The sequence below is a fragment of the Rattus rattus genome, chromosome 16, assembly GCF_011064425.1.
Source record: "Rattus rattus isolate New Zealand chromosome 16, Rrattus_CSIRO_v1, whole genome shotgun sequence".
Lineage (NCBI taxonomy): Eukaryota > Metazoa > Chordata > Mammalia > Rodentia > Muridae > Rattus > Rattus rattus.
In genome coordinates, this window is record NC_046169.1 from 8,428,169 (window position 1) to 8,454,416 (window position 26,248).

At 48.7% G+C, this 26,248-nt stretch overlaps 1 protein-coding gene across 1 annotated transcript; it reads left to right on the top strand.

Annotated features, from left to right (window-relative positions):
* Nucleotides 1-1,790: 1,790 nt before the first annotated feature.
* Nucleotides 1,791-24,406, top strand: Tmem130 (transmembrane protein 130). The gene is made up of 8 exons (XM_032886741.1): nucleotides 1,791-1,989; nucleotides 7,421-7,726; nucleotides 10,924-11,083; nucleotides 12,256-12,422; nucleotides 14,021-14,105; nucleotides 17,494-17,696; nucleotides 22,482-22,594; nucleotides 22,901-24,406. Exons 1-8 carry the CDS (start codon nucleotides 1,899-1,901, stop codon nucleotides 23,048-23,050), a joined length of 1,275 nt encoding a protein of 424 aa, XP_032742632.1. The 5' UTR covers nucleotides 1,791-1,898; the 3' UTR covers nucleotides 23,051-24,406.
* The last annotated feature ends 1,842 nt before the right edge of the window (nucleotides 24,407-26,248 follow it).

Genomic DNA, 26,248 nt, shown 5'->3' on the forward strand with positions numbered 1-26,248 from the left:
TGGGGAGAGTAAGCATTGTTTTAGCATTAGCCACACCTACCATTTGGGTGGCCCTCATCTCAAAAGATCGATAACAAGCGCTAGAGAAACAACTGTCTGTAACTCCTCTTCCAAAGGGCTCAATATCCTCTTCCGGCCTCTCTGGATATATACACTCAGGTGAGCAGCCACATGGTGGCTCACAACCATCTGTAATGGGATCCGATGCCCTCTGCTGGTGTGTCTGAAGACAGCGACAGTGTACTCATATAAATAAAATAAAATCTTTAAAAAAAAAAAGTTATAATGAGCTCTCTCTCTCTCTCTCTCTCTCTCTCTCTCTCTCTCTCTCTCTCTCTCTCTCCCCCTCCCTCCCTCTCCCTTCTTCCCCCTCTTCCGCTCTCCTTTTCTCTAAGGGCATGCATGCTCTCTTTCTTTCTCTCTCCCCTCCTCCATTCTCTCTGTCTCTTTCCTTTCCCATGGTGACCTCCCTGGCCTCCTTCCTTGGGGGGTCAGTGAACTCACCTGCCCTAGAGCATCTTCCCAATAAACCTGCATTTAATATAATCTAAAAAAAAAAGTTATAATGAACAAAAATCGGTGGTGGTGGGGGGTCAACAAGATGGGTTGTGAGGCTTGCGACCCAGCCTAAGGACCTGAGTTTGATCCCCTGGACCCGAGTGGTAGAAGGAGGGGCACTCGTCCTACAATTCATCTTCTGACCTCCACGCATACACTCTAGCATGCATTCAACCACACACATACACATTCACGCGTGTGCAGAGATAGGTAGACGGATAAGTAGGCACAGACTGCCTAGTATGCAGAAAAATTAAATCAGCCCGGACAGGCCACTGCTAAAACGAATGAGGTTCTGTTAGCGGTAACCTCTCGTCTGTCCCTGGGTCCTCTGAGCTTAGCAGTGGCTACCTTTACCAGAGGAAGTTGCAGCTACCTGCCAGTGACCTTCAAGACCTATTTGCCATTGAGGTTCCCTCATAAAAAGGAATAGAGAAGATCACTAAACACTCCTTTGCTCTCTCAGCTACTCCCTCCTGAACCTCTTGGCTACTGTATGCCCTAATTGTCTGTGGGCTGTGTGGCCCTGGGGAGTAATGCAGTGTATAGACTGAAGAATCTTAACAGAGGGTCTGGGGCGGGTGTGGGGGGAGGGGACTCTATCTATGAAAGGGAAAACTTTGGCTGGACCTTAGGGGGAGGGAGGTGCCTGGTCGACCTCCTAAGAAGAAAATTACACAACAGTTACAAAATGAGTTCCGGGCCAGCCTTAGATGCGCAGCAGGAAATCTGTCAAAGAGCAAGAAACAAAATTAGTCAACAACGGCCAAGTCTGAGCATATATCCCCAAGGACCTGTGACTGGTTTGAATGGAGATGTTCCGTCGGTACAAAATGTATACCAAGTTGTGAAAATTTGGGACAGCGAAAGAGATCAAGGGCTAGGGAGAAGGCTTGGTGATTTGCTGCGCAAGCATGAGGACCTGAGTTCGAATCACCAGCACCTATGTAAAAGTCAGGTGAGCATCTGAGGCCCCGGGGCTGGCAGGGAATGGAGGTAGGCAGATTCCAGGGGCTTCCTGATCGTTGGCCTGACTAACTTGGCGAGCTAACGGTTCAGTAAAGAGACCTTGTCTCAGGCTGGAAAGATGGCTGTGGGACCGACAAGAAGCACGATGCTGGGAGGGAGGGAGCATGCGCACCTGGTGAAGCAAGGATGGTCTCTGTGATCCCTAGAGGGGAGGGACTCTCGAGGAGGGCTGTGTGGGCGGAGGTGGCTGCAGGCGGGGACAGGCGAGCGCTGCTGCGTCTCTACGCACAACCAGACGGAGCCGCCACTGCGGAGCTCCAGCCCAGCTCCCTGAGCATCCGTCCGGCGCCCCTCGCTTTCCACGCTGCGCCATGGCCAAGGCCACCAGCGTCTGGTCGGACCTCGTCCTCGTCTTCTGCTTCGCCTGTGTCCTGCCCTTGGGCCCGGCGAGGGTGGCAGCAGGTAAGTAAGCAAGAGCCTGCCTGGAGCTATCCAGTACTATCCAGAACCTAAGCCAACGAGATGACTCGGTGCGTTCTGCTCCTCTGCCCAGAAGTCACCCAGGCACTTGGGGGGTGTCGCCCTGCTTCCCTTCGATGCCTGCCTCCATCATTCTGCCCTGGGAAATATATTCATCCCGATGCTTGAGACTGGTACTCACTAGGGGAGGAATAGGGAGTATGAATGCATGCAGGGAGGTCCCGGTGGGCTGAGAGAGGCCATCGCGCCTCAGCCATCCCGAGGGGGAACCGCCCCCTTGCCTGCATGGGGTAGCGCTTTCGTTATAAGATGTCACCTTTTTTCTAGAGATTTCCACCGTGATTGCGTTGGCTAAGGGGTGGCACGGGTGCTAATCCACAGCCTAGGAGGCCAGTCTGCCATTTCCTCCCTGGGAATGATTTTTTTAATGGGATCTTGAGCCGACAGCTTTTTTTCCAAGGCTCACCGGGGACCCATCTCTCCGTGATGAAAAGACCAACAGCAACCTTCCTACCCCATTTTAGGAATAACAAACGACTCAGATTCGAGAATTGCCTGAGACCAGTGGGTTGTGAGCAGCTAAAAAAAAAAAAAAAAGTCATTCCTCACAGCACACGCACCCATTAAAAGAGTGGTGGGGGAATAGGGGACCTGGCGTAGATTTGTGAGAACAGCAGAGCCACGAAGAAAATTAAACAAAAAAACAAAAAACCACCTGCTTTTTAAGCATGAATTAGAGGATTTTGTGGGAATTTTGCATTTTTTTTTTAAATCACCTGCAACAGCCCCACCCCCCCCCCCCACCCCCACCCCACCCCCACCCCCACCCCACCCCCACCCCTGCTCCTGGAAATCCAACATAAAAATTCATCCAGAAATGGACACCCTGGGTCTAGAAGGTATGTAATTTAGATTACAAGAAATACACAACCATTTATTTATTTATTTATTTATTTATTTATTTATTTATTTATTTATTTATTATTTTAAGGCAGGATTTTTCTGTGTGGCCCTGGCTGATCTGGAACCCATTCTGTAGACCATCCTGGCCTTGAATCCAGAGATCTGGCTACCTCAGGCTCCCCATTGCTGGGATTAAGGCATTGCCACTATATCACACTATATTTATTTTGCGACAGGGTCTTCATGAATTACACCCTCTAACATGTACCCTCCTGCTTTAGCTACCCCAGTGCTGAGATTATAAGCATATGTCACCAATTCAAACCCCCCCCTTTTTTTCCAGATGGGGTCTTATGTAGCCCAGGCTGGGCTAGAACTCCTTATCCTCCTCACAGCACCTCTTTAATCCCAGAGGCAGGCAGATTTTTGAGTTATTTAGACCATTTGTTTGGCAAAGGTTTTGTGCCTGCCCACATACGCTGTGTGAAAAGGCCACAGCAATCATTTTCTAGAATGTTCCAGGGCTCCACGTGTATCATGGGAAAACAATGGAGCCCGGAAACCACGTAGGAAAACCAAGGCCAAGGAAGGAGGGTAGTGTCACCTTGAAAAGGGTCCAGATCCCCCCCCCCTTATTTAAAGACATGGTCTCATGTAACCTCAGAGGCTGTTCTCAAACTCATATGGCCAAGAATGACCTTGAATTTCTTTCTTTCTTTTTTTTTTTTTTTTTTTTTTTTTTTTGTGCTGGGGTCCGACTCCAGGGCCTTGTGCTTGCTGGGCAAGTGCTCTACCACTGAGCTAAACCCCAACCCGGACCTTGAATTTCTAATCCTCAGCTTCACCTCCAGCGTTGTGGGATTATAGGTGTGTACCACCACACTTGAGGAAGTACTGGGCCTAGGTCTCATTAAATAGCCCCACCTGGCATGGAATCAGTTCGTGTAGTCCAAGCTAGCCTCGAACTCCCAGAGGTCTGCATCTGTCTTTCAAGTGCGTGAAAGACATTCCACTTCGTGTCTGGTGCAGCTTCTGCTCTTTTTTTTTTTTTTTTTTTTTTTTTCTCGGAGCTGGGGACCGAACCCAGGGCCTTGCGCTCGCTAGGCAAGCGCTCTACCGCTGAGCTAAATCCCCAACCCGCTTCTGCTCTTAATTTCTTTTTAATTTTTAAATTTATTCCAACTTGTGTGGGTGCACATCTGTCTGTGAACGTAATGTTCACATGTGCATGCATGCCTGTGAAAGCTGTAAGGGGACATTGGATCTCCAGGATCTGGAGTCGCAGACAGGTATGAGCTGTCCATAGTAGTCACCAGGAACCGAACCTAGGTGCTCAAAGCAAGGGCTTTTAAACACCGAGTCATCATCTCTCTAGCCCAGCTTCTGTTCTTTAAGACCGTTGTGGTCTCCTCCAGGCACGGCTGGTGGGAGTTCTTGGGAGCTGGGCAACCATTTGCAACAACGTCGTCAGCAGGTCCTCCCTCTCCAGCCAGCAGCTCCGTTTCCATGGCAACAGATCTGCGTCAGCCCGATCTCACTGCAGATGCAGGATGGCAATTAAGAGGCGGCTTAGCGCCCCTGCCACCTTAGAGCCTCACTCTGGTCCTCGTTCCTCCTCAACTCGAGTGGGAGGGAGGAAGGAAGGTGGAAGTGGGGGGAGACGGAGAGTCCTGGAGAAAAGGAAAATGCTGCCTACCTACAGGAGGGAGGGATAATAGCCCGGAGAATAACAATAGTAGCCCGTGCCTTTTGTATTGCATATTCGCCTGGGTACTGTGTGATCTGAAAAAACACCCCGGGGGGTGGGGGGGGATAAGCCGAAGACCTGAATTTGAATTTGATTCCTGGAACCCATATATTAGAGGGAAAAACCTGAGCCCTGCTACGTGCACACGTATGCGCGCGCGCACACACACACACACACACACACACACACACGAAAAACAGATACGTGTAAAATACCTGACAAAAGCAGACTAAGGAAGGAAGGGTTTATTTCAGCTCGCAATTCAAAAGTACAGTCGATCCTATCCGGGAAGGAAGACGTGGGTGGCAGCAGGAGCCACGGCAACTGACATAACTGCATTTCTGTGAGTTCAAGACCAGCTCCGTCTCCATTGGTCGTTCCAGGACAGTTGGGACTGCATAGAGCGAGAAATCTGTCTCAAAATTAAAAGTAAACCAAATCTCACCATTTTGACGATATTAAACCCTCAACCCCGTGGCATTTTGGACGGCAGTAGTAGCCCATGCCTTTAGCATCTTGACTCAAACAGCTTTATAACTCAACAAATACATTTGAAGGAAAGGAATTCATAACGGAGACGTGGGGGCCAGGGAACAGAATGTGCAGAAGCCCAGGTCCTCAGTGGGGATTGATAATTCTGTTGTGAGGTAAATGGCACATTTACAGACAGACCCTTCTCTTGGTTTTGCCGAAGACTCCAGCCAGTGTCCTGTGAACACGCTCAGAGAGGGAGCATGCCCTTCCGTTACGAGTAACCCCAGCACCTGTGGGGGCGAGGCACATAGAAGGGGTTCAGTCAGTAATCCCCAGGTGAACCGTCTTCTAGGACAGTGCCAAGCGGCCTGGACTTTAGGCTACGTCTTCCTCTCCAGGAGTCACGTGGCTCAGAGGAACCACCGAACACCTATTATACAGCTTGTGCATGCGCATGCGTGCAGGTGAGAGGCTGACCTGGGATGTCTTCCTCAGATTCTCTCCACCTCCGGCACTGCCTCCTATTGACCAATAACAACATATAGTCGGAGTTAAACACTTGGGGTTTTTGCTAATGTTACCCTGAGACCCGTTTCTTGGTTTTTAACTCAATTTAAACAATTCAGTAGAGAGTGGAGCCTGCTGATCCCATTAGTCTGACAGATCAGCCAGCTCCAGAGATCTTCCTAGCCTGCTGCCCAAGTATAGGGACAGGTGGACATCACCATGCCTGGCTTCTTTGTTTTGTTTTGTTTTGTTTTTTGTTTGTTTGTGTTTTTGAGACAGGGCTTCTATGTAGCCCAGGTTATCCTGATGTCCTGGAACTCACTCTGTAGACCAGGCTGGCCTTGAATTCAAGAGATCTGCCTGCCTTTGCCCCTGCCTCCTGAGTGCTGGGAATAAAGGTCTGTGCTACCACTGTCAGGCTGTGCCTGGCTTTTTAAGTGGGTCTGAGGAATTGAACTCGGGTTCTCATGCCTGGGCAGCAAGCACTCTTAACCGCAGAGCCGTGTCCCCAGCTCCTTATTACATATTAGGCACTTGGCTGTGCATGAGAGAGAGGCATATGCATGACCTTTGTCCTCCGGGAATTAAAAGTGCAACGGAAAAGAAGGAGAAATCTTCATTCCATGTGCTGGTGGTCAGTGACAGTGGTGTCCCCAGCCTGTCAGGAGAGCACTGAGGGGCCAGGGCACAGGAGAAGTCCCTGAAAGACTTACCGTGCACCAGGAGGTGAAGGGGCATCCTTTTTACTGCTAGATTTGTTTACAGTAGAATGTTTGCACACCCAGGAATCAGACTCAGGTCGTCAGGCTTGGCGTCAGGCTTTCTCCACCGAGCAAGCATATATGGAAGCTCTGAGGTCAGAGAGCCAAAGCATCCTGAAGAGTGGAAACTATTTCTTTTCTTTTCTTTTCTTTTCTTTTTTTAAAGATGGCGTCTCACTATGTAGCCCCGGCTAGCCTAGAACTCATTCTGTAAACCAAGCTGGCCACAAACTCACAGAAATCCACTGGCCTTGGCCAGTCTCGGAATTAAAGCGCTTCGCTACTGTGCTCCTCCCACAAGAAGTCTAAGTGGCTGGCTTCCAAGTGGAAGTTGCCCAGATGTGACTCTAGGCCCGCCCCCATTAGGTCGCCTGCTGGAAGCTGGGACATACAGTCAGGGCCAGGCTGGAGCAGAAATCCGCATGACTGCACGCGGAACCCCTTGAAATGGAATAGAGTGGCGATGTCAGTGACGGGGTGTGCCCAGAAAAGGGAAAGCCAGAGGCCTGTGACTGAAGCTTGGGACCGTTGGCTTTTATTATATTATTTTTTCTTTCTTTTCTCTTTTCTTTCTTTTGTTATTTTATTAAACAAAACAAAAACAAACAGACTTAGGGTTAGGGTTAAGGGTTAGGGTTGTATAGTACAGGCTAGCCTAAAATTCACTATGTAGCTGAGGATGGCCTTGAACTACTGGACTTCCCATTTCCACCTTTTGAGTACTAGGATTATGGCTGTCTGCCACCCTGGTTTGTAGAATGAAAGGGATAAATCCCAGAGCTTCATTTACTCTAGGCAAGCACTCTACCTACTAAGCTATGGCCCTAGTCCCCGCCCCTGCCCCGCCCCCCCAGCCCAAGCAAGCTCTATGTGCCTGCTGAATACTGACCAGTAACCCCACATCCTTGTTAAACACTTGTGGCTGTGGTGACTGAGAGACAGAATGCTTAATTGATGATTGGAAAGATAGCGGAAGGATTCCTGTCATCTTCCTGAACCCTGGCCCGCATGTGTCTCCTAGGTCTCTATAACCTTAGTCTTACTACTGATGGTCCTGCTACCATGGGCACCGAAGTGACCATCTCAGCCAGCCTGGTGGTCAAGGACAATGGCAGCCTGGTCCTGCCTGCAGATGCCCACCTCTACCGTTTCCACTGGATCCACACGCCTCTGACACTCACTGCCAAGACTGAGAAGAATCTAACCTCGACCATCCGCGTGGTGGGCAGTGTGCCCGGGGACTTCCCAGTCTCTGTCTGGGTCACTGCTGTAGACTGCTGGATGTGCAAGCCGTTAGCCAGGAGTGCTCTGGTTCTCCCCATTAAAGGTGAGCATCTCTGAGGGTCTTTCTTGTTCACCTGTTTGCTTTCAAACTCTTTCATGTGTGCAACCCAGGGAGGGCCTCAAACACCGTGAGGGAACAAATGCTTCCTGCTGAGCTATAACAGCAGGCCTGCCTTCAAATCTTGTGCTTGTATGTACCAGTGTACACACGTACACTTGTGCGTGCACGAGTGCGCATATGCACATACTGACCCGTGTGTTTCTACACCAGAAGACAGCCTCTGTGGTTCTTCAGGCAGCATCCACTTTTCTCTTTTTGACAAGACCGCTCGTTTGGCCTGGAGTTCACTAATGAGACTAAACTGGCTGGCCGGCGAGCCCCAGCACTGAGATTACAAATCCACCACTATAATCTAGGTTTTTGTTTGTTTTTTTTTTCTCTTAAAATCTGGGTTCTTGGGATCAAATTCAGGTTTTCATATTTTCAAGGCAAGCACTTTACCAACTGAGCCATTTCCCGTTACCAAGAAGCTCCTTGTGCAGAGAAAAATATCCAGCCTCGATTGCTGACGGTAATCAAATAGATGCAAACTGCAGGCATAGATTCTTTGTTGGTTGTTCATGAAGTTAAAAAGACTCAGAAAATAGGGTTGACAAGATGGCTCAGCAGGTAAAGGTGCTCGCTGCGAAGCCTGAAAAACCGAGTTTGATCCCTAGCACCCACGTGGAGAGAATCCACTCCTGCAAGTTAATCCTCTGACTTCAACACACACACACACACCACACACACACACACACACACACACTCACACACACACACTCTCACACATACTCACATACACACCGTCACACACACTCACACATTCACACACTCACACACACTCACATACACACAGACACACACACTCTCACACACACTCACACACACATACACACACACTTAAATACACAGACATTCACACATACACACTCTCCACATACACACAGACACACACACATACACACACAGACACACACACACTCACACACTCACACACAGACACACACACACTCACACGCACACTGTCACACACATTCACACACACATTCACACACTTACACACACTCACATATACACTATCACACACACACACTCAAACACACAGACACTCATACATACACACACACTCACACACGCACTCTCTCACATACTCACACACTCACATAGTCACACACTCACACACACACTCACACACACACTCACACACACACAAACACTCTAAATAAATAGATAAATGTAATTCAAACGTTTCATTTAAAAAGAAGGAGGGCTGGAGAGCTGGCTCAGCGGCTAAGAGCACTGGTCGCTCTGGAAGACAACCCTGATTTGATTTCCAGCACCTACACGGCAGCTTACCACTGCCTGTAACTCTAGCCCAAGGTGATCTGACACCGTTTCTGACCTCCTGAGGCAGCGGGGCACACACACACACACACACACACACACACACACACACACACACACACACACACGGGCAATACACTCATCTGTGTGCAACAATAAAAATAAAACAAATGAAGGACCAAGGCCTGGAGAGATGGCTCGGGGGTTAAGGGCACTTACAGTTCTTGCAGGGGACCTGGGTTCAGATCTAGAGCCCCCTGGGGTTCGCCGTGGGAGTGAGTTTGTGTTGGGGAAGTAAGCCTTCATTTAGGCAATTATTTATGCACAAGACGACAATATCAAAAAGTGAAAACACAACTCTTAGGGGACTGACTAAAGACACTGAAATAATCTGTCTCTTTGGTTTTTGGTTTTTGGTTTCCAAGACAGGGTTTCTCTGTGCATCCCTGGCTGTCCTGAAATTTTTTTCGCTTTGTAGACCAGGCTGGTCTGGAACTCACAGAGATAAACCTGCCTCTGCTTCCCCAGTGCTGGGATCAAAGGTGTGCACCACTGAGCCCAGCAATCTGTGTGCCTTTTTTTCCGGTGTGGGAGGAATTCTTTCTGTAGAGCCCAGGGTGGCTCTGAACTCGAGGAGATCCTTCTGCCTCAGTCTCCTCAGTGCCAGGATTATAGGCATATCCTATGACACACAGCTGATTTATGGGGCTATTTAAGTCCCTTTTCCTACATTTACTTACTATTTATTTACTGAGGGTGTATATGCACATGGGTACCCGTGCCCTGGTGTTCATGTGGAGGTCAGAGGACAACTTGCAGGAGTTGATTTTCTCTTTCTGCTATGTAGGACCTGGGGATTGAACTCGTATCAGCAGCCTTGATGGTAGGTGCCTTTGCCTATTGAGATGGTAAGAGCCATCTCAATAGCTCTAGTTCTCGTAATTGTTAACCACGACCCTTTACAGTGGGTTTATTAATGCCCTGATCAAAAATGCTCGTGCTTGCAAAAAAAAATTATTATCGAAATCGAAGCAAGCACAGAAGTACGTAACTCATCCCTACGCTCTGCTAGTGTCAATGGATGCAGTTGCCATGGAGTCCAGAAGAGGGCGCCAGGTACCTCAGAGCTACAGTTGCAGAGCATCTCTCCAGCTCTACCCCCCCACGTCCACCCCCCCTTTGTGTGTGTGTGTGTGTGTGTGTGTGTGTGTGTGTGTGTGTGTGTGTGTGTATGTGTGTTGGGATGATGGACCTCAGAGCCTGAGTATTAGGCAGCTGCTTCACAACTGAGCCCCATCCCAGCCCCTCCTCCATCCTTAAAATTATCTCCTTATGCCCCTTTGGTGTCTGCTACATCGTATTAAGTAACCGTTAGGCTGTATTGCTTAGAGTCCAATGACAACAGCAAAAATCGTCTTGTATGCGTTCAATTCTGAGGCGAATGTATTTGTTTGTTTTGAGATGAGGCCCCTTGTTGCCCCCAGGCTGACCTCTTAACTCACTGCGTAGCCAAGGATGAATGAACTCTTGATCCTCCTGCCCCAGCCTCCCAGGTACTAGAATTACAAGTGTGGGCGTCCTGTCCTGCACCGGACTTCGTGCTTCTTCCTGGTGGGTCTCCCTGTGAAACGGAGGTGGGAGCAGGGGTGCAGGTAAAGCACTCAATGCCTGCTGTGAGTCCCTGCCAGCAGGGGGTGACTGGGACATCTCGGTGGTGGAGGATTCGTGGGGTCCCCCACTGCACACGGTTCTGACCGCTGGAGGAGGCTGAGCCAGGGAGTGGCTGCTGTGCTCCAGTCCAAGGTGACACTCAGGCTCCTTCCTATGAGCACTCACTCTCCCTTGGTCTTTCTCAGAGTCCCTGGTGGGAAACCTAGTCGTTACCCAGAACACCTCCCTGTCTTGGCCGAACTCCTACATCACCAAGAGAAGCCTTAGACTGTCCTTTCTCCTCCATGACCCGAGCGACTTCTTCAAGTCAGCTTCTTTCTTCTACCGATGGGACTTCGGAGACGGGTATGCGTTTATTTTCTCTCCCTCCCTTTCTCCCTCTCTCCCTTCCTTCCAGCCCCGCTTCTCCTCTCCTTCCACCCCCTGCATGGTCTCAGTAGGTAACCTGAGCTGCCCTAAGAACTCATTAAATAGATCCGGCGCCTCTGGGGGATTAGAGGGGTGGGGCACCAGGACCAGCTATTTACTCTTTACAAAAAGAAAAAAAACCTGTCTTTGTCAGTGTGTGAAGGGCAGAGGACAATTTCACTTGAACCCTGGGAAATCAATCAGACTCTGGTCACTGGACTTGGTATCAAGTACCTTTATTCACTAAGCCATCTTATTAACCTCAAGTTTGTAGTTTTAATTGTTCTTCCTCTTCTCTTTTTTTTTTTTTTTTTTTTTTTTTTTTTAACACAGGGTTACTCTTTGTAGCCCTGGCTGCCTGGCTGTCTTGGAACTTGCTCTGTAGACCAGGCTGGCCTCAAACTCAGAGATCTGCCTGCCTGCCTCGGCCTCCTGAGTCCTGGGATTGAAGGCGTGTGCCACCACCTCCTGGCCTTGGGGTTCCCCCCCCCCCAAAGTTTATTTTTATTCTTCTTAATCGTGTGAATCGTGTGAATTATATCTGTGTATTGCTATGTGCATATGAGTGCCAGGTGCCCTTAGAGGCCAGAGGAAGGTGACAGATCAGCTAGGGTTGTAGGTATAGGTGGCTGTGAGCTGCCCAACGTGGGTTTTGGGAACCAACCAAGGTCCTCTATAGGAGTAGTATATGGTTTTAACCACTGAGTGTTTTTCCAACCCTAAGAAAGACCGAAAGCCTGGTAGGTGGCACAGGCCTGTCATTCCAGAGGTGTGGGCGGGAGGCTCAGAACATTCTGGACTATGGCGTGAGCCCAAGGCTAGTCCAGGCTCATACGACTCTACCTCAAAAGGCAAAATCAAACAAACAGAACCAGAAAGCTAGAACCGACAACTTCAAATTTAAGAGCTAAGAATCTTGTTTGCTTGTTTTGATTTTTGAGACGGAGCTTGTCTGTATAGCCCAGGCTGGTCTTGAACTTAAGATCCTCCTGCCTCAGCTTCCCAAGTCATGACAGGCGTCGTTTCCATGAGGCCTTGTTGGATTCACTTCCGAATTACCAAAAGGGGAAACAGTGACATTTCTGTCCCTTCTCCTTGTCACCTCATAGGACCATGTTGATAACGGACAACTCTGTGGTGTATTACAACTATTCGAGCCCTGGAACCTTCACGGTGAAAGTCAGGGTGGTGGCAGAATGGGAGCAGATAAAGCCAGACACCACGAAGGGCATCATACAGAAGACTGGTGACTTCTCAACATCTTTAAGGCTGCGGGGTAGGTCTCCTGCCCATTTGGCTCCACCCAAGGAGTCCCAGACAACGCTCCTTCCAGATCCAGGTGACTCCAGGCTAGCACCGGGCTGCTCTTGAAGGGGTATCCTCAGAGCCATCTCCACCCTCATGTCTACTTCAGAGAGTCTGCCAAAGGCCACAGGCAGCCACACTCTGGCATTTGAGCTCAGGCTACCCTGTCCCCCAGAGCCTGAGCTTGACCAGACACTTGTCATGCAACAGAGCTGACCCTTGATGCTCCTTGTTCCCCAGTCAATACAGTTTAGGTCAAAGCTGGCTATGGAGAGTGGGAAGCCTCTGTCTAGCTACCCGACTTTGGATGGCTTTCAGAGATTTCTTTGTGTGTGTGTGTGTGTGTGTGTGTGTGTGTGTGCATCTGAGCCCACACTTAACACATGTGTACAGGTGGGGTATACACATGTGTGCATTTGCATGTGGAGGTCAGGAAGAAAACCTTGAGTTTTCAGATGCCAGTCCACCTTTTAAAAATTAATAATTGTTGGGGTTGGGGATTTAGCTCAGTGGTGGAGCGCTTGCCTAGCAAGCGCGCAAGGCCCTGGGTTCAGTCCCCAGCTCCGAAAAAAAGAAAAAAAGAAAAAAAAAATTAATGATTGTTCTTGACAGTGTAGCCGTGAGTGGCCTGGAACTCACAGAGATCCCCCTGCCTCTGTCTCCAAGTGCTAGGATAAAAGGAAGGAACCACCTGTCCTGGCTTAACAACATTCTTTTGAAGCAAGTGTTTCTTATTGGCCTGGAGCTCACCTTGTCTGGCTAGCCAGTGACTCTCAGGGATCTGAACATCTTCACTTTTCCAGCTCTGGGATTTCGAGATGCCGAGGGTGGAATTCAGGTCTAGTCTTCACCAACTGTTCTATTTTGATCTCTGTGGCTAGGATAAAAACACTTTGACCAAAAGCAACTCAGAGGAGGAAAAGTTTTCTCTGTCCTAGGCTCCAGGTCACAATCTATCACTGAGAGAAGTCAGGGCAAGAACTCAAGGCAGGAACCTGAAGGCAGGACTGCTTGCTAGTCCACAAATCATTACCTGCAACCCGGGAAGTACAGCAGAAACTATGGAAGACTGCTGAGTGTCAGCTCACTCACCAACTCATGCTTGGCTAGCTTCCTATACAGCCCAGGACTGCCTGCCTAGAGAATGGTGGTGCCCACAGTGGACTGAGTCCTCCCACATCAATTAGGAATCAAGATAATCCATCACTGACATGGTCACAGGCCAATCTGAATCCTGGCAATCCCTCAGTTGAGACTCCCCTTTCAGGTGATTCTAGGCTGAGTCAAGTTGACAGAGATAACTAACTAGGTTACCAGACAAGGTGTCTCTCCAGGCCTTGTGAACATTTCCTTCCCTTGGTAATGGCTGGTACTTTTCATGTAGCAAAGTCAGTGGTGTAATGACAGTGGGTGAGAGAGTTGGCTCTTGTTTGCTTCTCCAGTTGCCTCCCTCTGAGCCAGCATCAGGAACAGAGGCAAGGACATGGAGGTGGCTATGCAGCCTAAGGGGCTGTGCATCTTGTGTCAATCCTCAGCCACTGGATTTAATGGGTTCCTCCTTCCTTACAGAGACACTTCAAGGCATCCAGATTTCGGGGCCCACCCTCATGCAGACATTCCAAAAGCTGACAATGACCATGAACTTCCTCGGGAGGTGAGTGAACCCTCAGAGTGTTGTATGGATGTTTTGTGGCCTCCCTATACTACCAATGATGCCACAGAGCCTACTCTGTCTCTTAAAGAGCCTAGAGGAAGGGTAGTGCTATTCTGTCCCATAGCTGTGAACTAGGAGAGAACAGGCTCTGTACTACGTGTTCCCAGGTTCTTGGTCTCTTAGCCAAATAATTAAAAATAAGGGCTGGCATAGATTTCTAAAAGAACTAAGAGCTATTCAGAACTAAGCGACTGCACGGATTAGAACACTGGGTTCTCAACCTGTGAGTCACAATAACATGAGGTACAGTATTAAAGGGTTGCAGCATTAGGAAGGTTGAACACCTCTGGATCAGACCGAGACACTGACAAGCTATGCAGCAGGCAACAATGGAGTAAGAGTGTTCAAGGGTCCCAGGTTACAGCCTGGCATCTCTCTTTATGGAGTTTAAAAGCAGGAGGGGCTGCTTATTAACAAGCATAGTCCAGTCAGTTCTCTACTTTAATTGATAGGTTAGATCATATATTCGTTTTTCCCAGCACAATAAATCCCTTCCCATAATGCACCCTGATTTTTATCATATGCCCACCAAATTATATGTATTATCCTCTCATAATATTTTATTTGTAAAAATGGTTTTAGATTTATTTTACATGTATGAGTATTTTGCTTGCATGTATGTCTGTGCACCATATGTGTGCCTGATGCCCTGGGAGATCAGAAGAGGACGTCCAGTCCCCTAGAACTGGAGTTCCAGATGGTTGTGAGCTGCTGTGTGGGTGCTGGGGGTGGAACCGGGGTCTTCTACAAGAGCATCAAGTGCTCTTAGCCACTGAGCCATAGCTCCAGTCCACACGAGACCAATTGTGCATAGGCACATGAGGATAAAAGGGGATCTCCTTAAACATTTACTAGAGCCCACAGTTTTTGCCTTACAATCATGTACCCTGAACTGGTGCATTACTAGAAGTCTATGGGGATTCTCTTATCACTGGGGACAACCAGGCCCTTAGGGGAGGCAATATTTAGCATTACAGTACATAGCAAAAGATCAACACCTCCCCACCATGAATTGTCAGCCCAGAGAAACCCCTTCCTGCCTTAAGTTGCTGCCTCGGGCAACTTGTTACAGCCATGAAAAAAATTAAGTAATACACCTCAACATCAGCCATTCCAGATGCAAGAAAAGTTGGCCTGGGACCCTAAGGAGACCCCAGGCTGGTGATGCAGAGGGCTGTACACAACACTAGACAGTGCCAGAGACAGAACAGTGCTCAGATGGCACGGGGTGGGGGGGAGGGGGAAGGATGAGCTCTTCCTGAATGAGGAAGATGGGGAAGGCTTCATGGAGGAGGTGGCAGTGAGGTGGACTCTGAAAAGCTAAGCAAACTTTGATAGGGTGAAAAATGTTGGTATCCACATGTCACCATGGAGGTTTTGAGTGCCAGTCCCTAACTTAACTTCTCTTCCTCTGTCTTTGGCCTCTCTGCTCACTTTTCCTGTTTGTGAGCCCAAGAAAATTACCAAAATGGTTAGGCTTAAGAAAGCCAGTTGTATGGGCTGGAGAGATGGCTCAGCCGTTAAAGGCTAGGCTCACAACCAAAAATATAAGAAAGCCAGTTGTAGCATTTGTCGTCCAGTTTTTGTACGCTGAGAGAGTTGAGGGCTTAATTGAAGTCCCAACTGGAGCAGTCCGAAAGGCTGGATGAACCAAGGTTATCTGGAATTAGCAGTCTTTTCCGAAGCTGGTCTAGAAGCAATTCTCTGGAAACAGTATCAGTTTGAGGCAGGATCAATCGGGGAGCTGGAACAGCAGGTCTCAGCATCTCAGCATCCCCAGAGGTGAGCCAGGCCGCCCTCCTGGTCTTCCACTCTGCAATGTACAAACCTTACAAGCAAACCGTTGTCCTAATCCTAATCGGGACAGATGGTTTGGGTCATTTTATGAGGTATAGATAGGCTGTCATTTTAGGGGATTATTACAAATAATTATAGTCTTGGATAGGAAGACCATAATTCTTTCTTCCTTAGGTAAGGAAAAGGGAGTTGAAAAGAAGAGGGGGTGGGCTGGAGAGATGGCTCAGTGGTTAAGAGCACTGACTGCTCTTCCAGAGGTCCTGAGTTCAAATCCCAGCAACCACATGGTGGCTCACAACCATCCGTAATGGGATCTGATGCCCTCTTCTGGTGTGTCTGAAGATAGCTACAGTGTACTTAAATGATAAATAAATAAATCTTTTTAAAAAAAGAAATTGATTTAAATGCAGAATCTTGAACTCGCCGAGATAGGATAGAAAATAAAATACTGCTGAATACAAACAGACTGGACTTTTTTTTTTTTTTTTTTTTTTTTGGAGCTGGGGACCGAACCCAGGGCCTTGCGCTTCCTAGGCAAGCGCTCTACCACTGAGCTAAATCCTCAACCCCAGTAATTTTTATTACTGTTCACAATTGTTCCTATTGTATGTTGTTTATTATTATAAAAGAGCCTTTTTTAAATTTAGACAAAAAAAAAAAAAAGGTAATTGTTGATGTTTGGTCTTTTGTTATGTATCGTAATGCTCAAGGCTTGGTTGCCCCCAGGGATGAGGGAACCCGTACACACTTCAAGTAATGCTATGTGGTTTTGTTCCTTAATTGAAAACTATTAGTTGAATAAAATTGCCAAGGGGCAGCAGAGAGACAGGTGGCTTTCAGTTCCCAGGCTTGGGGTCTGAGGCAGGACCATGAAAGAAGAGAAGGTGGAGGGTGGAGAAGCAGCCACGGGGTCGGTGAGTCATGAAAACACGGCCACGAGGGCCAGCCAATTGGAGTTAAGAGCTGCCCAGATGGACCGTGGTGAGTTATCCCTGTGGATAGGGAAGTAGATTCTAATAACTTACGGGTAGACATCTGCCGGGCTCTAGTGCATAAGGTTTATTATAAATGTAAAAGTTGTATGTGTTTTATCAGGGAACTGAGTAGCAGAAGCCCCCAATGGAGATTAATAGTTACTAGAGGGAGGCCTAGAGAAGGACTTTAAATGGCTGATCACACGGCGTCCACAGTCAGGAAGCAGAGGGTGATGAATGCCAGTGGCCCGCTTGCTTTTGCTTTTTACTTAGTCCAGGGCTGGAACACACTGAACGATGCTCCCTACATTCAGGGTGGGTCTTCCCACCTTAATTAACCCAGCCTAGAAACCCTGGCACAGACGTGCTCTGGGGTTTGTTTCCATGGCAAGTCTACGTCCTACTAAAGTGGTCGTTGGACTCTGAACCATCGCTCGGAACAGGGCAGGCTGTATAGAGAGGACTCGAAACTTCTGCCCTACTTAGCTTCCCTGTCCTGTCAGGGCTCCTGCTCCTTACCCAGCCCTTTCTGAAGATGCATATCTGTTCTTCTTTAGCCCACCTCTGCATGTGTGCTGGGGCCTCAAGCCGCAGTGTCTCGCACTGGAGGACAGAGAGTGCCACCCTGTGTTGCTGACCCGGACGTCGTTTAACCTGACCCACGTCTTCCAGGACCCTGGGGACTACTGCTTCATCTTCCGTGCCGAGAATGCTATCAGCAAGGCTCACCAGTACCACAGGATTCAGGTGTGGCCCTCCAGTAAGTGACACCTTGCCTTCTGTGCAGTGCCATACGGGTATCAAAACCCCGCCACCACCTCTGGTGACCACTTGGTGGCTGATCCTACCTCGGTCATCAAGGCCAACCCCATCAGCACCAAGTGTGTAAGTAGTTCTCCTGGGTAGAGGAACAATTCACATTTCAGCGACCCAGTGCTACAGCCGCCACCACCATCCACACTCTGCCAACATTGTCACCACCAGATTCCACCAACGATCAACAACCCACCTCTCAGCACCAACTTGAAACTCCGCCATGATTATCCCAAACACTCTGCCCACCTTAGGACCAACATCAAATGTCACCAAAACCATTAATGGGACTCTGCCACTTCTGCCCCACCACCAACTCCACCAGTACTGTCTCTGGCACTCCGTCAACCTCAGCCCCAGCATCAAACACCAGCTTGACCATCCTTAACACGCTACTAACCTAGGTACCACTAGCAAACTGGACCAACGTCCTAACACGCTGCAGACTTTTATACCACTACCAAATCCCATTAATGCCACCAACAACACTTTTTGGCTGGAGACAAGGTCTCACTGTGGAGCCCTGGCCATCCTGGAACTCTATAGACCAGGCTGGCCTTGAACTCACAGAGATCTGCCTGCCTCTGCCCCCTGAGAGCTGGGATTATAAGTGTGTGCCACCAATGCCTAGCCCACCACCAACACTTGACCGATATCAGTGCTACCACCAGGTGCCATCAATACCACCCCCTACACTCTACTGACTTCCTCCACGAAATACTATTTACAATACTCTACCCACCCAGTACCACCACCAAACTCTGCCAATGTAATTCTTTTTTCTTTTTTTCTTTCTTTTTTTTTTTTTTTCACAGCTGGGGACCGAACCCAGGGCCTTGCACTTGCTAGGCAAGCGCTCTACCACTGAGCTAAATCCCCAACTTCTTTTTTCTTTTTTTTCTTTTTTTTTTTTTTCCAATGTAATTCTTAACACTCTACCCCATGGTTCAATTCCTGGCACCCACATGGCAGCTCACGGCTACCTGAGAGCTTATCCCATATTTGCTCAGCATCGTGAACATGGGCAAAAACATGGGTGGGAGTGGGTGAGCTTCTTCACAGCTGATGGGAACCAGAGAAAAGGGCAGCTTACAGAATGGCTGACCGGAAGTAGGCAAAGGAGATACAGGAAGGCGTCAGAAGAAAACCCAGCCCTCATGTCCTTGGTGGCATCACGTTCTCCTTCCATCTCTGTTGCTGTGATGAAATCCTGATTTAAAGCACTTGGGCAGGAAGAGATTTCTTTGGCTTGCACATCTAGGATGTGGTCCGCCATTGAGGGAAGTCAAGGCAGGAGCTCAAGCAGCTGGTCAATACCATAGCCATACTCAAGAGCAGAGAACGCTTCTCTCTTACACACCTTAACACCCCAAATTAGGAAACGGTGCTATCCACAGTCAGTACATTGCCATTTAAGAATCAAGACATAGGGGGCAGGAGAGATGGCTCGGCGGTTAAGAGCACTGACTGCTCTTCCAAGAGTTCAATTCCCAGCAATCTCATGGTGGCCCACAACCATCTGTCATGGAATCTGATGCCCTCTTCTGGTGTGTCTGAAGACAGCTACAGTGTACTCATATACATAAGATAAATGAATAAATCTTTAAAAAAAAAAATCGGGGTTGGGGATTTAGCTCAGCAGTAGAGCGCTTGCCTAGCAAGCTCGAGGCCCTGGGTTCAGTCCCAGCTCCAAAACAAAACAAAACAAAACAAGACACAGTCATGCCATGGGCCAGCCTGATCTAGATTATCCTTTGACTGAGACTGTTTTCCCAGGCTATCTCCATCACATTTCCAAGGCCCCTCCCTCCTCCCTCACACCATTTCCCAAGAAACCCCTTCAGTTCTGTCTATCAAGAGATTAACTCATTGATTAGGCAGCGTGCTCAGGGACCGATCATCTGTGAAAACACCCCGAGAGATGTTCTTTGTGCATTTTACAGTCCAATCCAGGTGACATAGGAACTAACTGTCACAGGGATTCTTCCTGTGTTCATGGTGTAGACTGTGGAGACTCACAATTCACTCTTATCAACTACTCATTGACTCTGGCCCACGCAGCCGGGGGTAGGGAATTTAACTGCCCCAAGAGGGTACTGTCGAATGAAAGGAAAAATAAAATAAGGAGAGGAGAACATGACCACTTCTAAAGCACTGGAAAGATTTTTACTATAGATATATAAGAGAGAAAGCAGGCAGAAGCAGGACTCCAGGCTGAACGTGGCCAGCAGACTAATCCAGATCATGACGGGCAGAGGGGAGGGAGAACAAGAAAGGAGCGGGTTACCGAGAGAGGAGGCCTGGGTCAAGAGACCAAGAGACTGGGATCAGGCTGGAGGAAGAGAAGCGGAAGAAGCCCTTGCGAAGGAAAGGTTTAGGGTAGAAGGCGGGGCTAGGAGTGCTGGGAGGAGCCACAAGTACTAAGGGTGCTGGGAGAACTGGGAGGAGCCACAGTTGCTAAGGGTGCTGGGAGAACTGGGAGGAGCCACAGGTACTAAGGGTGCTGGGAGAACTGGGAGGAGCCACTAGTACTGAACAAGGCTTGTCCCAGGTTTCTTTGCGCTCTAACAACTACAAACTAGATTGTATTTTTATATATATTTAAAGATTTGTTTATTTTTTGTATGTGAGTACACCATCACTGTCCTCAGACACACCAAAGGAGGGCATCCGATCCCATTACAGATGGCTGTGAACCACCATGAGGTTGCTGGGAATTGAGCTCAGGACCTCTGGAAGAGCAGTCAGTGCTCTAAACCACTGAGCCATCTCTTCAGCCCCCGTGAATATATTTTTAACGTTCTCATACTTCATTTTATTTATTTTCCTTTGCGTGCGTGCGTGTTAAAGGCCCAGGTAGATCCCTGAGTTTTATATTAAGGATCATCCTATGAGAGGGCGGAGAGATGGCTCATCAGTTAAGAGCACTGTGTTGCTTTTGTAGAGGACCCAGGTTCAGTTCCCAGCCACCCACATGGTGGCTCACAAACATCTGCAACTCCAATTCCAGGGAAATCTAATGCTCCCTGTCTGACCACCACAGGCACCAGACATGTGTACATACAGGCAAAAGACTCGCACACATAAAAAAATAACAAGAATCACCCTCCCACTGGAGCGGTGGCTCAGGAGTTAGAAGTACACTCTATTCTTGGATCTGAGGACCTGAGCTGGGTTCCCAGCACCTACACGGGGACTCTCATAACCTCTGTAATTTCAGCTCCAGAGGATCCAGTGTGCTCTTTTGACATCTATGGGCATTGTGCTACCATACACACACACACACACACACACACACACACACACACACACGCACACACACGCACACAGAGACACAAACACATACACACAGAAACACACAGACACACACACACAGACACATAGACTTACATAACACATACACACATAGAGACACACACAGACACATACACACACGCACACACACGCACACACAGAGACACATACACACACACAGAGACACATAAACAGACACACACGCACAGACACAAACACATACATACAGACACATACACACACACAGAGACACACACACACACACACAAACACACACACACACACACACACACACAGACACACACACACACACACACACACACACACACACACACACACACACACACACACTTAAATATTTATGAAAAAAATAAAACCTAAAAACCATTCTCGATCACCCTTCCATCTTATTCGATGAGGCAGGCTCCCTCAATCAAACCCAGAGCTAGTCAATAATGGTAGTCTCTGTATCGATTCGATCTGGTGATCCTCTCTCCACCTTCCATGGCTGGAACTACAGGTAAGTCACCATGCTCGTCTGGGTATCTGGACTCTGGTCCTCAGGCAGCAAGTGGTTGAGCACAGAGCTTCAGTTCCTCTCTTTCTCATTGAGTGCTGGATTTTCCTGTGGACCTGTTTAGTGTGTACAGAAGAGAAAAATGTCTCCAGTGGGGCTTAGCTGCGTTCTCTGTCCTGCTTGCTTCCTTAGAGCCAGAATTTTGGGCTGAGGAGAGAGCTCAGTCAGTAAAGTGCCTGCCTGGCAAGCATGAGGATCAGAGTTTGGCTCCCAGAATCCATGTAAAAAGCTAGGACTAGGAGGCAGAAGCAGGCAGATCCTTGGAGCTGACCAGCCTGACCGGCTTGGTGACAGCCTTGATCCCTTTTCAAACAGAAAGTCAAAGGAACCCAAGGAACAACACTAGAAGTTGCTCCGATTTTCATATGTACACATACCTGCGCTCACACGCCTGCACACACACATTTGTGCACCTGCACACATAATACATCCACACACTCACCATTAGTGCGTGCACACACACTCAACATTAGTAGTTTAAAAAAACCACTTATTGTTCATTTATTGGGTGTGCTTTTTCTTTCTTTTGTTTATCTTTTCAAGAGAGGGTTTCTCTGTGTGTAGCTCTGGCTGTCCCCGAACTGGTTCTATAGACCAGGCTGGCCCTGAACTCACAGAGATCTGCCTGCCTCTGCCTCCCGAGTGCTAGGATTAAAAGTGCATGGCTGCCACCTCCCGGCTATTGTGTGTGCTTGTATGTGTGTGCCATGACACACATGTGGAGGCCGTTATCTCTTTTTAGGAGTGTTCATTCCTGGGATCAAACCCAGGTCTTTAAGCTTGGCAGTGCCTGCCTTTACTCATGAACCAGTCTTTGAACACCAGCTACCCAGTCCCATAACCTCCCTCTCTCCCTCCCAGGCTTCCAGCCTTTTGTCTTTGCTTTCCCGTGTGCCACACTGATCACCGTGTTGCTGGTTTTCGTCATGTACATGACTGTGCGGAGTGCTGCTAACCAGAAGGACGTAGTGGAGGTAGGTACTCTGTAGGATGGAGGCTAGACCACCAAACCTTATCTAGGAAAGGGTAAGATAGGTAGAGCAGGATGCCCAGAGGGGGTCCTGCTGAATCCTATGGTTGGGAATGATACGCAGAAGAGACGTGATAGATGGTAGGATTGCTCAGTTAGCTGGTAACCCGTCTGACCCATCTCCTTTCTGCTGAACTCTCGAGCCTGCGGACAGGCTGGTGGGGAAGGCTCCCAGGGGGGTGGTAGCCACCCCTCGGGGTTTTATTCACCATAGGTAGCTGATTTTGACTTCTCCCCTATGTCTGACAAGAGCCCGGAGGCCACTGGGCTCAAGTGTTGCTGCCAGGTATGCTGTGGATCCCTCTTTCTGGACACCCCGTCCGAGTACCTGGAAATCGTCCGAGAGAACCACGGGCTGCTTCCCCCGCTCTACAAACCTGTGAAAACTTACAATGTGTGATCTCCCGCCCTGTAGCTCTCAGTATTCGCCGATCACCCGTTGGGAGCCTCGGGCAGGGTAGCCTATGCTACCGAGCAGAAGGGGTTTACACAGGTGTGACCGTTTGCCCAGACTGGTCACCGATCTGTACAGTCCAGCTGTCGTCATCCGCCCTTTGTGTCACCTCCCGGCTGTCATCCACTCATCCGTACAGTGTAGTTAGTGCTGTGAGCTTTTCCCAGTCACCCTCTCCCCACCCCCACCAAGCAGGATTCTGGTCTTTGGTGTGTTGTGTTAAGATTCTCCCAAGTGGGTCTGGCTGCCCCTTGCCCACTGCTCTCGTGTCAGCACGTCTGTTGCTGACTGGGTATTCATGAGACCCCTGGCAATGCAGCTCTGCCCGAACCAGGAGGAATGAGGAAGGAAGTCACAGGTGGTTAAGGATAGATAGCGAAAGAGAACACAAGCTGAGATGGGCACCCTCACAAGCGAGGAAGGACAGACATGGATGAGACGGAGCACCCCAGATGGTTTGCTGTGTGTCTGTAAGGCTTGTTTGCTGGGGTGGACTTGAACTAGACCTCAAAGGTGGGGCCCGAGCCCAGCCTCACACTCCCTCTGCCCTTTGTCTCTAGAGTTCCATTACCAGGGGGTATGGGGGCAGAACGAACACCCTGTGAATACAGAGTGCTTTTTAAGTGGATTCTCTTTCATTGAGACCCGGAAGGTCAATGTCCACCAAGGAAAAAGTGATTGGGGCAAATAGAAGGGTCAAGCTAGTGAGGACTTAGGAGAGCAGCCTTGTACTACTGAGTCTTGATGTCTGTGCTTGCGCTCTCTCTCTCTCTCTCTCTCTCTCTCTCTCTCTGTGGTGTGTTGTGTTGTGACATCTTACCCACTCAGTTACTCCCAAGGTAGCAGAAGGAAAAAAAAAAGCAGGAGGCAGAGGATGCCTTGAAAGACAATAAGGAGAAGCCTGGTGTGGTGGTGCAAACCTTTAATCCCAGCATCGGGGAGGCAAAGGCATGTAGATATCAGATAAGAGTTCCAGGACATCCAGAGACACCTAGGGGGTTCCTGTGTCAAAAAAAGGAAGGAGGGAGGGAGGGAGGAAGGAAGAAGGGAGCAAAGAAGGAAGGAGGAAGGAAGGAAGAAACATGGTACATAGGTATGATGTAAGCTTCCAGGCTTACTCGGGTATCCAGCATTCAGAGCAGCCTGCACCTGCGGAAAAGGATGATCAAGTCTGTGAAGGTAGATCTCTCGTCATGGTAACTGTTGGCCCTTGGACATCCTGCTGAAATAGTATTGTCTCTTGTACTGTTCATTCCCATGACAAACCTCCATTATTCCTGAATAAAAGCTTCACCAAGCACAGTCGTGTGTGGCAGAGTATCTTTTCCCCCGTGTGTCGAGGAAGCTTTGTAAGTGCTTCGAAGCAGCAGGCTGTCCCTTGGGCATTCTGCAATGATGGGCACAGGGCACAGCGTGGAATCCGTTAGAGGTGGGATGGCCCAGGTATGGCGTACTGAGGCAGACAGTCTGTCAGAGAAGGGAGGGTGTGGCAGCAGGAAGGTGAGGCTCAGTAGCTGTCACTTTTAAAAATTTAGTTCACGGCTCCATGGAATTGGCTCATATTCAAAGAAGGTCTTCCCTCCCTTGTTAAATCTCTCTGTCCCCTAGATGCATCTAAGTTCTATCAAATTGATAGTCAAGATTAACTATTACAGGGTCTCAAGGTGAGAATTGAGCCGGGAAAGTGTTTCCCAGAGCTTATGGCTTTTGCTGTTGTTGTTGTTTTGTTTAAAAAAAAAAAAAAAAAAAAAAAAAAAAAAAAAAAAAAAACCAACAAAGCCAGGCATGGTGGCCTGTGTTTGTAACCCCAGTGCTGGGAGGCAGAAATAGAGGATCCTTGGAACTCACTCATTGGCCAGCTATACTAGCTGAACCAACAATCTCCAGGCCAGTGAGAAATGGTGTCTTAAAAAATACGAGGTGTAAGGGGTTGGGGATTTAGCCCAGTGGTAGAGCGCTTGCCTAGCAAGCACAAGGCCCTGGGTTCGGTCCCCAGCTCCGAAAAAAAAAGAAAAAAAAAAAAAAAAGAAAAAAAAATACAAGGTGAGCTGGATGGTGGTGACACATGCCTTTAATCCTAGTATTCAGGGTGGGGGTGGGGCAGAGGCAGGCGATCTCTGAGTTCCAGGCCAGCCTGGTCTACAGAGAGTTTCAGGACAGCCAGGGTATCCTGTCTCAAAAAACAAGCAAACAAGCAAGCCACCACCAAAAAAACAGCAAAACAAAAACAAGAAACAAACAAACAAAACCCTCACAAGGTTGAGAGTGAGCAAGGAATGACACCTGAGAGTGGCATTTAGTTTCCACACGCGTGTGTACACATGTGCACAAAGTACTCACACAGTTAAACTTGCGCGTCTGTGTAAAGAAATACTAGATAAATACTAGATTTTAAGAGTTGCTTTCCTTTTCCATACTATTTTTTTATGCTTTTAAAAAACAGAAGCTCTCTGAGTTATTACTTAAAGAGGCACCTGGGGACCCTAAGGTGTGGTGGAGGACCGTACCCTGTTTTCTACTGCTGGACAGAAAGGACAGTGGGATTCTCAAAAGATAAGGACGGCAAACGCCTGACCCCAAACGCTGTCTGCCTACAGTTCCCAATGGTTCCAGCAGGTGGCAGTGTCCACTTGGTCATATGTCTTACCTGTTTTTTTTTGTTTGTTTGTTTGTTTGTTTGTTTGTTTTTTCTTTGCCTGGCTTTGGCCAAGTCTAAGAGGAAAGAGGGGACCAGACCCCCTTCCCCCCAGTGCACCTCCACAGCTGCTGTACCTGCCTAAAGACTTAGGAGAACGCTACACCGCATGCACGCCCATATTCACACAGGCGAGTCAGGCAATATGGCAATCAGCTTCTACAGCACTCAGACCCTTCTAGCACAGAACCGTTTAGGGTCTCACCTTCACAAAAGGCCAGGCATGGCTGCACACGTGCTTGTAACCCAAGTGCCTAGGGGTGGAAACAAGAGGATGGCTGGTGGCAGCCAGTCCAATTTCAGGTTCAGTGAGAGACCCTGTCTCAAAAGAATAAGGCAGAGAGGGATTGATCAGGACCCTCAACATCTGGCCTCCACAACACACACAAACGCAGACACTTATGCACAGCAGCAGGGTATAGGACCCCAGTTCCCAGATGGGGAGGGGG